The sequence below is a fragment of the Garra rufa genome, chromosome 1 (genome assembly GCF_049309525.1).
Source record: "Garra rufa chromosome 1, GarRuf1.0, whole genome shotgun sequence".
In the NCBI taxonomy this organism is placed as follows: Eukaryota; Metazoa; Chordata; class Actinopteri; order Cypriniformes; family Cyprinidae; genus Garra; species Garra rufa.
The window spans coordinates 44,153,056-44,170,258 of record NC_133361.1 but is presented as its reverse complement, the minus strand read 5'-3'; the positions used below and the strand labels follow the sequence as shown (position 1 = coordinate 44,170,258).

Genomic DNA, 17,203 nt, shown 5'->3' with positions numbered 1-17,203 from the left:
GACCAGAACCGGGCAGACAGGAATCTCAGGACGACTGGATGGAACCAGCGGAGGCTCTGGAAGGCTGGGCGGGATCAGCGGAGGCTCTGGAAGGCCGGGCGGGACCAGCGGAGGCTCTGGAAGGCCGGGCGGAACCAGCGAAGGCTCTGGAAGGCCGGGCGGGACCAGCGGAGGCTCTGGAAGGCCGGGCGGGACCAGCGGAGGCTCTGGAAGGCCGGGCGGAACCAGCGGAGGCTCTGGAAGGCCGGGCGGGACCAGCGGAGGCTCTGGAAGGCCGGGCGGGACCAGCGGAGGCTCTGGAAGGCCGGGCGGGACCAGCGGAGGCTCTGGAAGGCCGGGCGGGACCAGCGGAGGCTCTGGAAGGCCGGGCGGGACCAGCGGAGGCTCTGGAAGGCCGGGCGGAACCAGCGGAGACTCTGGAGGGCCGGGCGGAACCAGCAGAGGCTCTGGAAGGCTGGGCGGGACCAGCGGAGGCTCTGGAAGGCCGGGCGGGACCAGCGGAGGCTCTGGAATGCTGGGCGGGACCAGCGGAGGCTCTGGAAGGCCGGGCTGAACCAGCGAAGGCTCTGGAAGGCCGGGCGGGACCAGCGGAGGCTCTGGAAGGCCGGGCGGAACCAGCGGAGACTCTGGAGGGCCGGGCGGAACCAGCAGAGGCTCTGGAAGGCTGGGCGGGACCAGCGGAGGCTCTGGAAGGCTGGGCTGAACCAGCGGAGGCTCTGGAAGGCCGGGCGGGACCAGCGGAGACTCTGGAAGGGCGGCCATCTTGCGAACAGTCTCTGGAAGGGCGGCCGTTTTGTGAACAGGCTCTAGAGTGGTGCTATGTTCCTCCTTAGCGACATCCACAGTGAATGCAGAGCCGCTCAAAATTAGTGCATAGTCCATAAAGTCCTTTAAACTACAATTGAACTTTCCTTTAGGGAACCATGATTTAATAGGCTCATTAAGTCCAACACGAAAAAAAAATCCTTTAAAGCAACTTCTTCAAATGGTACATAATAGGATAACTCACAAAACTGCCGTACATAGTACTCAATCGATAGATCTCTCTGACGTAGACACAATAACTGGTTAACCGGATCCATGGTAATCTGGTTGACTCACAACTGCTGGATCCTGATGTGGCGAAGTCTTCTGTCACAGGGAGTCAGACTGAGACGTGCGGATCCATTCGCAGCATTTATTCAAACAAACACAAAGGGGCAGGCAGAAATCGTCGTCAAAAAACAGGCAGAAAGGTCGGGGCTGGCAGCGAGAATCAAACACGGGAGGGAGTCCAGGAATCAAACACACGGGAAAACAAACACGGGAAGGAACGCTCAGAATTACGACCATTAGGAACAATAAGACTTCGCCGAGTGGCTGTGTGTGTGAGAAGCTTAAATGCAGTCAGTGTGATGAGGTGCAGCTGTGAGCGGTAATCAGTAAAGTGAGAGCAGGTGAATGCAGTGATTAGTGCAGTGGCTTGTGGGGAATGAAGTCCATTAAGTGTGGTGCAAGAGTTCATGATGACAGGATAGACCAGATACGTGACACAGCCTTAAGTAGCACGGGTGTATTTCTAGCAATAGCCATACAATACTCTATATGGTTTAAAATGATTGATTTTTCTTTTATGCGAAATCATTGGGATTTTAAGTTAAGGTCAAGTTCCATTAAGGCATTTTGTAAATTTACTACCATAAATCTGTCAAAACTTAATTTTTGATTAGTAATGTGCATCGCTAAGAACTTAATTTTGACAATTTTAAAGGTGATTTTCTCTATATTTTGAATTTTTAGCACCCTCAGATTTCAGATTTTCAAATAGTTGTATCTCTGCCAAATATTATCCTATCCTAACAAACCGTACATCAGTAGCTTATTTATAAATCGATATATCTATTTTAAATCAAATTTAATTAAAATAAATTGACCCTTATGACTGGTTTTATGGTCCAGAGTCACAAATAAACCTTTTCTGGTAGTGGAGCTAGTCAAAATGATGGCAAAACAAGTACAAATCTGACCTACTAGCCCATCCTGGCAAGTATAAAATATCCAGTTTGAAAAGAATCTCTTCAATCACAAATAAAACAAAGCCCAAAGCTATTTCACATAGATTGTGAACTCTGTTATGTAGCAGTGAGCTCTATTAAAGTAGATGCATTTGTCTTGTTCAGCTGTCATGGGACTTTTTGTTGGTGTTGTACTGTAAGCTCAGCATTTGTGAATGGAGTAGATTGTTGTAATGCAAAATTTCATCCACAGAATACAGAGAAATGTGCTTCTGTACAAGTCCAGATAGGAGTGTATGTGTATTTTTCCTGATTCCCCAAAACAGACATTTTTTTCCCAACTGGGGACTGTTATTTAAGTGTTGAAATACTTGAAATATGGCTGGCCTGTGAAAATAAATAACCATACTGAGTCAAGTACTTTGAAAGAGTGCAGAGGCAAGAAGAGAACAGCAGGTGTGGACTGGCTCGAGAAGAGCTCCTCAGCTACTTATTCCAGACAAAAAGGGCACTGTTTGGCATGTAATAGAGAGTAAATGGTATAATAAGACAGGCAATGTCAGTTCTTTAAAATAGAAGTCAAGAGGGGAGTTGAATCCATGTATTATATTGGCTTGAAGAAGAAGAAGATTTGAAGAGCAAGAGGAAATAGCTTAAGACGAAGCTCCGGGCCGGCACTCACAGCAAAGCCATGCATTAAAGAGCCACAACTCTGGTCAAATTGTCAAACAAACCCATTCAAACATGTCCAGTCTACCGACAAAGTGCTTCTTTTCTATGGCAGATTGGTCATATGAGTGATGCAGAATGGAGTCTATAGAAAAGATGAAAAGAGATTCTTAAGCAAAGCTGCCAGGCTTAGTTCTGTGATGTTAGGCTCTTATCAAGCGCAAATTAACCAAAATACCAACCTGGACTACTTAAGTGATGAATGAAATTGAAATTATACCTAGAGTATTGTCACGTTACACCCTTAAAAATAAAAAAAATAACAAAAGAGGGGTTTCATAGCGATGCAATAGCATCTTAGAAAGAAAAGCATTTTGGATTATGGGGGGGACCATTATTTTGGTTGCACTAGGTGAGCTACTGGCACTGACTGTTGCTATTTTTACCGTAACACAATTAGAAAAAAAAAAAACTGAATCAAATACTGATATGATGACCACAGCTACTGAAAGTGCTTACAGGTGGCAAAGGATATAAGCATAGGCTTAAACCAAATGCCGTACCATAGATTTTCACCGAAAGGAGTCTAAACACCCTGGATATCAAGTAAAATCTGCGCTGAGAAACTCCTTCAGTGGCTGTGGCGTCATGACAAGCGTTGGCATGTTAACATCCTGCCAGGTTGGCATCTACTGTTTCTTGTCTTAACCGTCTCTGTAAGCTCTTTCAGTAGCTGTGGTCTACTAAAAGTCTCAAAGGCATCAGGGCTAAAGTGAAGAGAACAAAGTAGAGGGTCTTTAGGAAGTTTTATTTGTCCACAGGCATCTTCCGTTTATTTTATCCTTTTCTTATCTCTTGGAAAGCAGCAAAGACATCACTTCTCGTGTTGCCCTTCAAATGAAAATTACAACCAAAAGACCAACAATGTGGCATCGAATCAGTTTTTATTTTTCCATGTTGTGTTGTGGTAAAAATAGCAACGGGTAGCACCAGTAGCTCACCAAGTGCAGCCATTTTACATCATCAAAATAATGGCGCCCCCTATAGTCCAAAATATGTATAAAATGATTTAGATTTTTTAAATAACGTAAATAATATCATAAAGAATTTTTGTGTACATTGAACTCATACAAGATGTTTCACAATATTGAATATGAGTTTTAAACTTCTTCAAAGTTTTTCTAATCAAAAACTAGAGGATTGTTAAATTGTCTTTTGCTTTTTTACAGATTTAAAAAATTCTGTTATTGTACAATATGGTTTCTGTATGTGGATTTTCCAAAGTACTACAGAATGAAAAGTTCTTTGTGAACTTCATAAAATTTGGGTTGTAAAACACTTTTTGGTTCTTATTAGAAGCAGTAATTTGAAGAGTGTTAGTGATAAAACTCAATGTTCATGTTTTTTATTGTTTGTATTTATTGCCATGGAAGCGTTTTATTTCCTGCTGTTCTTTTATTGATCGTTTATTTAGGTTTTTTTTAACTTTGCAGTTTCAGAGTCCCTACTCCTACTCCCCTCCTTTCCGTTTTGGAACGGTTCCTAACGGCAGCACAGAGAGGAACATCCGTAAGAACTACCCCGACATGCACCAGTACATGGTGAAGTACCATCAGTCTGGGGTGAACGATGCGCTGGTCAGCTTGAAGACTGGGTATGTATAGCACATCCTCGCTGTGTTTATCCTGTCAGTCTGAGCAGTGTGGGTGAAATAGTGAATGAGTCATTGGTTTTGCTGGCATATAATTTATCTGAATGCTGGCCATGATTCTTTAAAGAATTAGTTCACTTCCAAAATAAATATTTCCAGATAATTTAATCACCCCCATGTCATCCAAGATATTTATCTCTTTCTTCAGTCGAAAAGAAATTAAGGTATTTGAGGAAAACATAGTGGACTTCAATGAGGATCAACGGGTTGAAGGTGCCGTTTAGCTTCAAAGGGCTCTACACAATCCCAGCCAAGGAATAAGAGTCTTATCTAGCCAAACAATCTGTAATATTTTTTTTTAAATACATATTTATATACTTTTTAACCACAAATGTTCGCTTGCGCCAGCCCGACCTCACACATTATATAATCATGTTGGAAAGGTCACGTGTGACGTAGGCAGAAGTACCGAACCAGTGTTTACAAAGTGAACATGCAAAGAAAGTCAAACAACCTTTATAAAAAAAAGGTAAAACAACAATGTCAGATGCTTTCAAAGTTGGTGGAAAAATTAGATGGAGTTTTTTCGCTCTACCCTACCTTTTTGAACCGAAGTACACAGATGAAATACTAACCACATGTGACCTTTCCAACATGATTAGTTAGTGCAAGATGTGCATTTATGGTTAAAAAGTACATACATTTTTATATTTTTGTTTAGAAAATTACCAATCGTTTTGCTAGATGAGACTTTTATTCCTCGGCTGGGATCGTGTAGAGCTCTTTAAAGCTGCATTGAAACTGCAATTTGGACCTTCAAACTGAAATTTTTTCCTCAAAAACCTTAATTTCTTCGACTGAAGAAAGAAACACATTAACATTTTGGAATTATCAGGAAATTTTTATTATGGAAGTAAACTAATCCTTCAAAGTGGCATGGTTATTATGAAATTGATAGTTCAACCAAAAAGTATGATTTTGTTATTATTTACTCATTTTAAACTCCTTCACCATCATAGTCACAGCTGAAATAAAGGAGCATTGTGCTTTTTTGTTTTTATCATGCTAATCTCTAGATAAATTAAACCTCAGTTCTAACACAAGGAATTTTGTGCAGTTTCTGTTTAATGAAAATGATAAAAATCAGTGATGGTAAAAACAAATGGCCCTAGTTCATTTGCTGACAATTTTAGTGGGTACTAAGACAATTCAGCCTCATATAATTCATGAAACACAAGCAATACTGCCATCTGAGTATTATGAGGTAGAGTGGTAGAAGCGCAGTAGATCAGCAGCGACTGATATTAAACAGCATTCATTATCTCTCTGAACTGCAGCAAGACTGTGTCGTTGTATATTAGCAGATGCGTACAGCACATGCACAATATTAAATTACCCTACAGTATATTAATAAAGCATTTCTATTAGAAGTGCACTGCATCATTTCTCACAGCTCGGCATATCTATACACATACTGCAGATCCACCGTTACAAAAGAATCATTGAGCAAATCTACTGGATGTCAGCGTGATCCCTGAGTTACATTTGACATTCTTGAAATGTCAGACAACCAGACTAATGAGTCTTAGACAAAGGCTTTTCCAACAGAGAGATCGAGTTTGACAAGCAGCCCACCGTGGCTCCAAATGTCAGTTTGTAGGTGGGGTCTAAAGTCGGGTGCACACAGTGGGATTTTTGTCACGTTTTTTGCTGTTGGAGACAAATTTCAGAGATTGTTGGAGATTTCTGTCATGAGCTGGTCATATGATGGCTGTCTAATAAAGAAGCACAACATTCCTTATGTTACAAACTGAGGTGTACAAGCAAAAAAGTATATATTTATATAGTTTATACTGTACATATTGTGTTTTCTATTTAATATGATGTAATATTATTTATTTAAATGTACTGCACTTCTCAGAACAAATATTCCAAAAAAGCATTACAGAGATTTGTGCCTCACAGGCCTGTGTGCAAGTTAAAGGCAACAATGGCAAGACGCAAGCTTATATAAACAAACAAGTCTGGAAAGTACACAGGCTTTTTTATTTCTTACTATTAAAATGCATTTTGTAAATAAGAAAAAAAATCTTCTGCTCCCTCTTGCAGACACCAGTTAAGCCAAAGTCAATCAAATAGCTTTTATTGTGCCTTCTTTCTCTCTCTCTCTCTCTCTCTCTCTCTCTCTCTCTCTCTCTCTCTCGCTTCTGGTGTGATCGCACCCAGTGCTGTCTCTCACCTTAAACTCGTGACTGTGCGTCTGCATCATTGCTGTAAAGTTAAAATGTGTTATGATTCATTCGATGCTTCTGGTGACATGACAGTGGTGTTAAGGCATGAAAATGACTCAGAACATTTAACCTCTCTATTTGCCATCTGAATAATGTCTGTGCTCGTTTTTTTTTCACCAGCAAACTTGATGCCTTCATATATGATGCGGCTGTGCTGAACTACATGGCCGGTAGGGACGAGGGCTGTAAACTAGTGACTATTGGCAGTGGCTACATCTTTGCTACCACTGGCTACGGCATCGCCCTGCAGAAAGGATCGGCCTGGAAGCGTCCGGTGGATTTGGCCATTCTGGCAATTATTGGAGATGGTAAGTGCTTGCATGCCTGGCAGCAGTCCAAAATGCTGTGCATGTTAGAAAGAAAAGCTTGAGAACCGTATAAACTCACTGAGATGACAGTTGTACAAGCAACGCTGACCTTTCCATGGAGTCCCAAACATAGTACTATAGGGATTGAAATTCGTATTAAATATTTATATATGCAGTTGGACAGTACAGTTTATATATAAAGTTTACATACACCTTGCAGAATCTGCAAAATGTTAATTATTATTATTATTATTATTATTTTTTTTTAGTCATAGTTGTTCATGAGTCCCTTGTTTGCCACTGTTCTTTAGAAAAATCCTTCAGGTCACACAAATTCTTTGGTTTTTCAGCATTTTTGTGTATTTGCCCTTTTAAATGATGACTGTATGATTTTGAGATTCATCTTTTCGCACTGAGGACAACTGAGAGACTTATATGCAACTATTACAGAAGGTTCAAACACTCACTGATGCTCCAGAAGGAAACACAATGCATTAAGAGCCAGGGGTGTAAACTTCTGAACAGAATGAAGATGAGTAAATTTTTTTATTTTGCCTAAATATAATTTTTTTTTTCATTTCGTACTGCCCTTCAGAAGCTACAGGAGATACTTACATGTTTCCCAGAAGATAAAATAGGTTAAATAAATGATCTTCAAATTAAAAAATGTACTACTAATGCGTCATGTTTCCTTCTGAAGCATCAGTGAGTGTTTGAACCTTCTGTAATAGTTGCATATAAGTCTCTCAGTTGTCAGTTGATGAATCTCAAAATCATACAGTCATCATTGAAAAGGGCAAAAAGTGGAAAATACACAAAAATGCTGAAAAACCAAATAATTTGTGGGACCTGAAGGATTTTTTGGAAAAACAGCAGGCAGTTTATTGTTCAGGACAAACAAGGGACTCATGAACTATCACTAAAAACAAACAAACAAAAAAAAGAGAATTTAGGTAACAACACAGTATTAAGAATCAAGTGTATGTAAACTTTTAAACAAGGTCATTTTTTTAAAATAAATTCAATTCATTATTTTCTCATGTGGACTACATGTTAACACCTTTAATGTGAAATATCTTATTCAGGTCAGTACTAAATAAACAATAACATGCATTTTGTATGATCCCCATATTTTGGTAAAATAATTTACATTTTACAGATTCTCCAAGGTGTATGTAAACTTTTGACTTTAACTGTATATGCATATGCAGGTAGTAAAGCGCACCATTTCAGGTTATGGCCTGGATGGTCTTACTCCTTAGAAAACATAAGCACATTAGGTGTTAACGACTCATTCATATTTATGTGTGCCTCAGTCTCTATGTTGAAAATATGTCTGTTTCTTATTTGTTTCTCTTTTGAAAAAAGCATCTGCTTAATGCATAAATGTTAATGTAAATGTCTACCCTAAAGAGTTCTTATGCAGTGTATTAAAGCCAGAACTAGAATGTGTTTCGTTCATGCAGCAATGTCCATCTGTTAAATTATTTAGCATACTTTTAGTACAGGGATCTTCCTTCATAGACATCTGCAGTATTTCTCTCTCTCCATACTATACGCTGTGCTTCACAGAAGTGCTATACACCGAGCATGAAAAATGACAGAATTATCCTCCTGGCAGCTGCACCTTGTAGAGAAAGAGAAAAAAAGTCTCAGATGGTGCTAACATATGGCTAAAGCTTGAGTGTATAATTTTACTGATCCTCACTTTGACATGTTAGCGCATGGGGAGTTCTGAAACAGGAGGATATGTCTGTGGACGGTAGTAGTGCGGTCTACTGATGTGTACATGAAATGGGAGACTGAGCTGATTGATGACGTGGGCCTGGGCGTGCACGTCTCTCCGCAGGTGAGATGGAGGAATTGGAGGCTCAGTGGCTGACTGGGATCTGCCACAATGAGAAGAACGAGGTAATGAGCAGCCAGCTGGATGTGGACAACATGGCTGGAGTGTTCTACATGCTGGCGACTGCCATGGGTCTCAGCCTCATTACCTTTGTCTGGGAGCACCTGTTCTACTGGAGGCTCAGATACTGTTTCACTGGTGTCTGCACGGGCAAACCTGGCCTGCTCTTCTCCATCAGCAGGGTAAGGCTTCTGTTCATACAATCATACATACCTAGACATAAAATGAGAAAACCAGGGCAGGATTTCCTGTTACATGTATAAAATGTATTTAGTAGGGATGTGCCCGAATAGTGAATCTGTATTCAGAAAGGCATGGAAAACGAATAATGCGTTCTATAGAGCCACTAAAGGGACATGGTTAGCCACTTGTTAGCAATAGCCTGTTACATTACAGTACATAAAATTTCACTTACCACATAAGAAGAGATGATTGATAGCACGATGGTGAATGATTTGCAGATCCTGAGTACCACTGACAAATATCTATTCTTGTAAATTGTGTGTTAAGTACTGCCACTCTGTAATATACACAAAGTGTGATTGTGAATTTTGAAAGTGAAAGTGAAAAGGAAGCACATTCAAAAGCAATTTCAATGTTTCACATATTGATGCCCACAGTTTACATAATTACCCAAAGATATAATTATAAGAGAAAGCATTGAAATATATTTTTTCCTCCCATCTCGTATTTATTCCCTTTAAGGGTTCCGTAGTACACGTCATTTCCTTTCCGAACCCAGTACTCGGATTCGGGCACATCCCTAGTATTTAGTGCATTTTAAGCCCGGTCTGTAATCGTATGCATATACAGTCGTATGAAAGGCAAAACAAAATATAGGGACAAATGAGGGACAAATTATTTTGAGATCAAGCAATAATTGGCTGACCCCCGCAGTACCGCAGTAGACCACCTAGGGGTTGTGAACCCACTGTTGAAGACCTATAGTTTTGGTGTTCGTTGAACTGGATCGCCCTCACAGTTATTGATTTTAATATCATGCCATGAAAGATGTCCTCAGTCTTGACAGCAGGGACAGCCAATATCACTCAACCGAACTTCTGAGAGTGTCAGTAGTAATCCAGTTAGCGTTCAAGCTCAGTCTTTACCCTGACATGGGCAGTGTTTGAAAGAAAAAGTTTGTCAGAAATTTGATTTTCGACCACTCGTTCCATGGCCGGGGAGCTTAAAATGACAGCGCAGCAGTCTGTTTTGACAGCATGATCTCTAGCGCAGCCAAAAGCTCAGTATGTCTTTGTTTAGTTTTGATCCCTGATGGGTTTGTGTACATGCTGTCAGTGTGGAGAATATGGTGCCTCTGATTAGCATCTTTAAGGTAACGAAATGCTGGTGTTGGAGAACTCAAGCATAACTGATGTAAGTGTTTACTGGTAAAAAGAGATACATAGAGATAGTAAGAGGAAAGGAAATGTGCCTTTCAAAATAAACCCCTTGGCAATTCGATTTTACATTTGAAGGCATCTGTGTCACTGGCTTTATCTATGCCCTAATTAAAAACTTCATAAGTGCTCTTTGATCACACTGATGGGTACATTTGCAAGTCACAGACATCAGGGTTAATGTATGAATATTGAGCTTGATGTGCTGTGCTCTTTTTTTCCCCATAGGGTATATGGAGTTGCATTCATGGGGTTCACATCGACATGAAGAAAAAGTCATCTGACCTGGACTTTAGTCCACAGTCCAACATGCTTAAGCTTATCAAGTCTGCAAAGCAGATGACTAACATGACCAACCTCAGCGGCTCCAGGATCAACTCTCCTAAACGTGGCAGTGAGTTCATGCATTCGGCAAGCCCCATGATCATGGACATGATGGCAGAGAAAGGGAACTTCATCTACACCGACAATCGCAGCTATGCCCAAAAGGACATCTACGGAGACTCCAGTGACTTGCAGACGTATCTGGCCAACCGCCACAAAGACCATCTGAACAACTACATCTTCCAAGGTCAGCATCCCCTCACCCTCAATGAATCAAACCCTAATACCGTAGAGGTGGCGGTGAGCGCAGACACAGCCCAGACCAATGCGAAACCCCGAGCTCTGTGGAAGAAATCTGTGGATACTTTGCGTCAAACCCAGGGGCCTGAAGCTATCGACCCCCGTTTGTCCATGAAGAGCCAGAGGTACCTGCCAGAGGACGCGGCACACTCGGATATCTCCGATTGCTCAAGCAGGGCCGCCTCCTACAAGGATCCAGACAATAACAAGCACCTGAAGCCCAAGGATAACTTAAAAAAAAGATCGATGACGTCAAAATACCCTAGGGATTGCAGCGAAGTAGAGCTGTCCTACTTAAAAAATAAGCAGGGCGGAGCGGGCCGGGAGAAAATATACACCATAGACTCTGACCGGGAGCTGAGTCTGCACTCAGAGTCACAGCACTACAGGGAAGGCAGGGGCCTGACAACTGACGATTTGGATTTTGGCGAAATTTACTCAGACCACAACGACAATTATAGGAAATGCGACCAGCCCATCATCCATCTCAACAGCAGCCCCCTACATCAAGGTGACACGGACCTTCTGCCAGACAACGTCTATAACAAGCACTACAGCGTGAAAGAGAAGAACCTCAGTCCTCACGAAAGCAATGACCGGTTCAAACAGACTCATTGCCGGAGCTGTCTTTCTAAGGTCACCAACTACAGCACGGGGCCGTATGCCGGCCTGCGCTCGCCGTATAACCGCTGCGAGGCATGCCTCCACATGGGCAACCTGTACGACATCAGCGAGGACCAGATGCTGCAGGAGGCCATGATGAGCCCTAGCATGCACCACGATGACATGTTTAGCCACTACTGGCCTCAGACGGATGGGCCGCACGTTCAGAGGAGGAACAGACTGAAGCTCAGCCGCCAACACTCCTTTGACAATATCATGCTCGAGAAGCCCAAAGAAATTGACCTGAACCGGCCGGCGCGGAGCGTCAGCCTAAAGGAGAAGGACCGGTTTCTAGAGGACAGCCCTTATGCAAACATGTTTAACATTAAGGCTGACAAACTATTCGGCAGCAGGTCCATGCTCTTTAACCGAAACCTGGAGGAAAGCAAGCGTAGTAAGTCACTTTACCCTGATCACCCCTCGGACAACCCCTTCATGCAATCTATACGGGATGACACTCGCCTGGTTCACGGCAGGAGCTCCTCAGATATTTACAAACAGTTGGCTCCCATCAAAATGAGGAACGAGAACAATCTGAGGTCCTCCGTGAAGTCCACCACTTCATACTCTTCCAGGGATGGTCGAATACCCAATGACATGTACATTTCAGAGCATGTAATGCCTTATGTAGCCAACAAGACTAGTGCATACTCAGCTCCCCGGGTTCTCAACTCTTCGCAGTTTAGCAATAGACGAGTGTATAAGAAAATACCTAGTCTCGAGTCAGATGTTTAATGCTTTTTTGTGTAGTTGAACTATTTACTCACTTAGAATGCCACAGTCACCTACATCTACAAAGTACCCGAGATATCGCTCTTCTTATACGAGCGCTTTCCAGAGGTTTTCAGCATTTTAAAAAGATGCCTTCTGGGCAGGTATCTGCAGAAAGATAAGTAGTCGATCGTAAGCCAATAAAATGTGATCCGGCATGGAAGTTGTTAATTATCCCTAACACTCAGTGTGCACTCGAAACGCTGAGTGCTAGGACAGATGTGCCGCTTCAAGTCCGGGGCTGAAGCAGATCCTAGGGTGGGGTTTCAGGTATTTGGCCCCACGTTGCATATGACAAGAGCGTATATGTATCCGATGGACTGTGGCTGGAATAGTTCCTGATCTTAAGGCAAGCAAGGGTATTTCATCCATGGCACTCAGCAATTGCATTTTTGCTTTTATTACTATAGACTTGGGATTTTTGGCATTCTAATCCCTATTTAGAATTTAGACTCTTCTCTATCTTATTTGGTAGCACAATAATCATTAGTTAACCGCCCACCTCTGCTTTATAAACAGAACTTCTATATTATTGTCAGGAATAGATTTCTTTTGCATGTGTGTTTCTTTTTTCGTCTTATTTCGGTTGAAGATATACTTACATTAAGGTGATTTTGTTTGACAGCTGAGGTGGTCACCTGTGCAATGAAAACTTGACCTGTATGTAGGTTGTTCGACTGGGAGTATTGTGTTGATCCTCCATTTCCAGATTGTGGGGAAGTTTTTGCGATGGAAGTTTGTCGCGCATTTGTTTCATTCGAAACTTCCATCCCGTCACTGTACACTGTGAAACCGAATCAGAGCATCACCTCTCGAAGACTGTTGTTTACTGTAGTTTGGCGGAGCCTCGCTTCGCTGTTGCGATCCACTCATTAAGTGTAACGAGGGCCGTGTGTGAAGCTTGAAGTCTGACCCAGAGCATTGGTTTTCTGTTGCAGTCCGTAACACCATCAACACGCTATTCGCATTGAGGACTACCACGCAAGACCTTTGTTCTGCAGACCTATTACTAAACTTTATACTGTACAGACACACTCAATGAACTCCATGCAATGTGAATCAGAACACATAGCCAAATCGTGTATTAGATCAAATACCTCAGGATGGTTCTGTGTCATTTTGTGTAACATTTTCACGACCTAAAGGCACATTCACATTGTGTTTCATCATGTTTTCCTTCACTCCGCCATGGTTGTCCGAGGACTTTCATTGCAGTTGCGTTTAGAGAGAGGATCTTTCAGCCATTGAAATGAGCTTTATGTTTACGACTCCAACGCTTGTTGGAAAACAAGATGTGTATCGACATGAGCGTGTTGCTTCCGCTTTCATATCAGACTTGCTTTTTTTGAACTTCCCCAATAATGTGACATAATTCACTGTATACTTATCTTGAATATGTCATCACTATCATAATCACGAACATATTCATCATATGAAGTGCTGCTTTAAGAAGCTAATGTGCGTCTGCACATGTAAAATATCAAGGTCTTGTAATCATATATGCCATACATAGTTTTTACTCTTTGCAACTTGTTTTTCAGTTATTTTTTCACCCTTGTAATAACCCCCGTCTTTAAGGAAAATGTATTTTGATTACATGAATTATAATAATGGCATGCGACTCAATTGTAACTCTTTCTATGTTTTTGTTATGATGTTATGATCACAAATAATTTGTAACAGGGTGCAAATATAGCATATATATGGAAAAAAAAGATCATTCATATTGCAGAGCTGCTGTTTTGGGGAAATAAGCAAGGTATTGGCCTCAAGTATTAATCACAGAGCCACATCTGCATTGATTTCGTATCCTTTGTGAGGCGAGGTGAATATCCTTGCTCTTCCTCGATTGGCAGGTGAAAACATCACCAGCTGCGCTTTCCGTATCTTACCTGTCACATATAGCCAGACTTAACCTGTAAAGAGATAGAGAGAGAAAAAAATCCTTTCTGGGTCTGCTATCCCTCCAAAGATATGACGTCTTCTTGATTTTCTCTATTATCTATGGTTTGCTGTAAGAATAGAGCTTTTTTAAATCCTCAAAGACTTAGCAACTATTTTGAATATATGACACTTGTAAATTGCTTGTAAATTCATACTCCAATAATTCATGAAAGTTACGAACATTACAGAGTAAACAATATTTTTTGTGTGGGTTTCACAGGTCTGTACAGTAGCACTCGTTTTCTGTAGCGTACGTACGAAAAAATGACATCACTCACAAGGTCTGCATCGAAATGTCACCTTTCGAGATTTCAAAGTCTCCATGCAGTTTGTTATCAGGGATTGTAGCCCTGCGGTTTTTTAAGCTTGAACATTTCAGGGCTGGGGTGGGGGTTGGGGGTTGGGACTACAGGTATTGCGGCAGGTTTTTTTCTAAGTAAATACTGTCAATCCACTTGAAGGTGAGCTTGGATCAAGCATGCCTACAGATCGATAGGAGGAGAACTGGCCTCTTTGGTTCATAGACGTGGGCCGTCGCGAGACTGCAGGGTACGAATCCATCCTGCTCATGAACCAAAGCTCTGTGGCCACTATAGCGTGTCGTTTAGGCCGCCAAACTTCTGGGATTTTTACACAGAAACATCTTGAAAACCAAAATGTACTTTTTACTTCATCCTTCTGTATTTGTCGAAGGCTATCGGGTGGAACGGCGCAGGTCAGGTATTGATTGCAACTGGATACAGATTGAACTGTGTGGGATTATTTTATGTAGCAGTTTTTGGCTAGGCGAAAGCCATCTGTAGTTTATTAAAAAATCTATGATATTATATTTTGGGTTTATTTACCTCATAGAATAGTACACAAATGTGAATTTAACATAGCTCAGATGCCGATTATTTCCATAAGACGAGCTTGACTAGGCAAAGTAATGTAGTTCAGTTTCTAAACGTCAAGGATTTTTAAGTCACAGGAAAAGATTAGTACTTTCTCAATAACACCTTAAACGCCAGTTAAGGGTTCATCTGTTTCGTCCGTCACGCTCTTTCAGCAGAGATGTGTGTTTGTTTATCTGCAGATCGTGAAGAGAGGGAGTTTTGAATCGACGGCTAATGGCGCTCAGTCCGTATGCTGAATATTTACATGTTAAAAGTCTTTTCAGATAACAGAGATGCCTCCATCACCGTGAGTTTGTCTTTTATAAAAACCCATTAGACTAAAAGATACATACAGAACCAATTTTCTTTCCCTTTGAGGCGAGTTTTATGACTAAATATCAAAAAGCGAAGCACGGGAGAGCAGGGATGTGAGACGTTACTTAACATGACAATGAATCTCCTTCCAAGTCACTTCTGCAGCCACACGGAAGACCATTTGAAATCCATTCTTTCCCAAACCGCTATTTTGCCAAGTGCAGTGTAGTAAGAACGATAGGCCCTTTCGGCTGCCAGGCAAGCTGTTGTACTGTCACTGCATCATTGGCTGTGTTCCCATCGAGGTAGTTTCAAGGAGAAATCACCTCAGCTCAAATTACATCTGCCAGAGCCACACAAGGCACGGTGAGAAGGGGCAGGTGGCTAAAGACAGGAGCGAGAGTCCTCATGCATGACTGTGTCGACCGCAGCTCGCTCCCTTTCGTTCTCAGGCCGCTTTATAACCCTCAGGAAGACGTTTGCAGGGGCAAAAATGGCAGCTTGGAAACATCATGCAGTCATGCGGCTCTTTTTTTATCATTGCATTACTGATATTAGGATTATTCAATCACCTTGAGTTGTAAAAACTATACGCCACGCTTGATTTCTGTAATGCATTTCCAGTGACGGATATAATAAATGCTCGATTATTTTAATAGGGAATCAAAATGAAGGACTAAGAGTGATTTAGTGAGTAAAGGGAGGAAAGTTTTTTGAATTCTTTGATTGTTTTGAGTTTGAGCACAGAGCTGCTGGAATACTTGCACTTAATAAAGGATAAAAGAACGCTGCCTTCCCTGTAAAAAAAGATGATTTTGATCGTAGTGGACTTGCAATGGAAAGAAGCATTTGTTTGAAAAGAATCACTTGTGTTTCCTGTTTAAATAATCACTCTTGTGAGCTTTGCATTCATATTTTCTGTGGTTAAAAGTAGAAATTATTTTAGAACTGTGTTTTCTACTGGGGCGGGTGGGGATTGTCATGTGACTATAACCTATTTATCACTGATCTACCATGTGACCTGCCGCCTAAATGTTCTTTTATAACGAAGCATTATCACTTGTGTGCGTACTGAAATGTCTTAAGAACTTTTTAATGTAAGTTGAAAGTACTCGCTTACATAAAGCTGACACAAAAACTTGCATAAATGAAATCATTTCTGCTATTGGCAAATTGCATGAGAAAGTACTAATTTAGTGGGGCGGTTTGAACATATCTCCTGTTCTCTTTAAAGTACATTTCATTTTTAACATAAAGTATTGTGTTCGGGAATTTTTTTTTTTCCGTTCTCTGCTTTTTTTATGTGTATGTAGATCATTTTAAAGGAACAGGTCTGATATGTGACTTGTGAAATGTCAATACGATGTGGTTGCGGGACGTGTGCTGGGTTATGTAAAAACATGTATATAAGTCAAAGTTTCATTTTTCTAATAAAGGCTCTTTCTGCCACTTTATATGATCACTGTATCTGTTGCGGTATGTTTCCGAAACCTGTGCTGCAGGTGAATGCTGCAGACACCTTGAAAGTTTATGAAGTGGGGGTTGGGAGCTGAGTGACAGCTCTGGTAATTCCAAGTGATGATTGGTACATGCTGTAATGGCGCTCAGGCCTCCAGTCTTCAGCCTGAACATGTGTGAAACGGGGGGCTGTGACCCGGCAATATTACACGAGTCAAAAAAGCAGCTTTGCTATCAGCAGAAATGAGGCATTATGTGTGCACAATAGAGACGCTCTGTCACACACAGCGTTGAGAAATAAAAGAGGGATTAATCTGTTTATTTTGTTCAGATT

General features: G+C 41.4%; 1 protein-coding gene across 1 annotated transcript in view; it reads left to right on the top strand.

Moving 5' to 3' along the window:
* Positions 1 to 16,853, top strand: part of grin2aa (glutamate receptor, ionotropic, N-methyl D-aspartate 2A, a) — a 185,695-nt gene extending 168,842 nt beyond the window's left edge. The window contains exons 9-12 of the mRNA XM_073841213.1: positions 4,157 to 4,317; positions 6,726 to 6,913; positions 8,763 to 9,001; positions 10,448 to 16,853. Of these exons, the coding sequence (XP_073697314.1) occupies positions 4,157 to 4,317; positions 6,726 to 6,913; positions 8,763 to 9,001; positions 10,448 to 12,241 (2,382 nt within the window). The 3' untranslated portion in view covers positions 12,242 to 16,853. The remainder of the gene's footprint in view (positions 1 to 4,156; positions 4,318 to 6,725; positions 6,914 to 8,762; positions 9,002 to 10,447) is intronic.
* Positions 16,854 to 17,203: the final 350 nt, after the last annotated feature.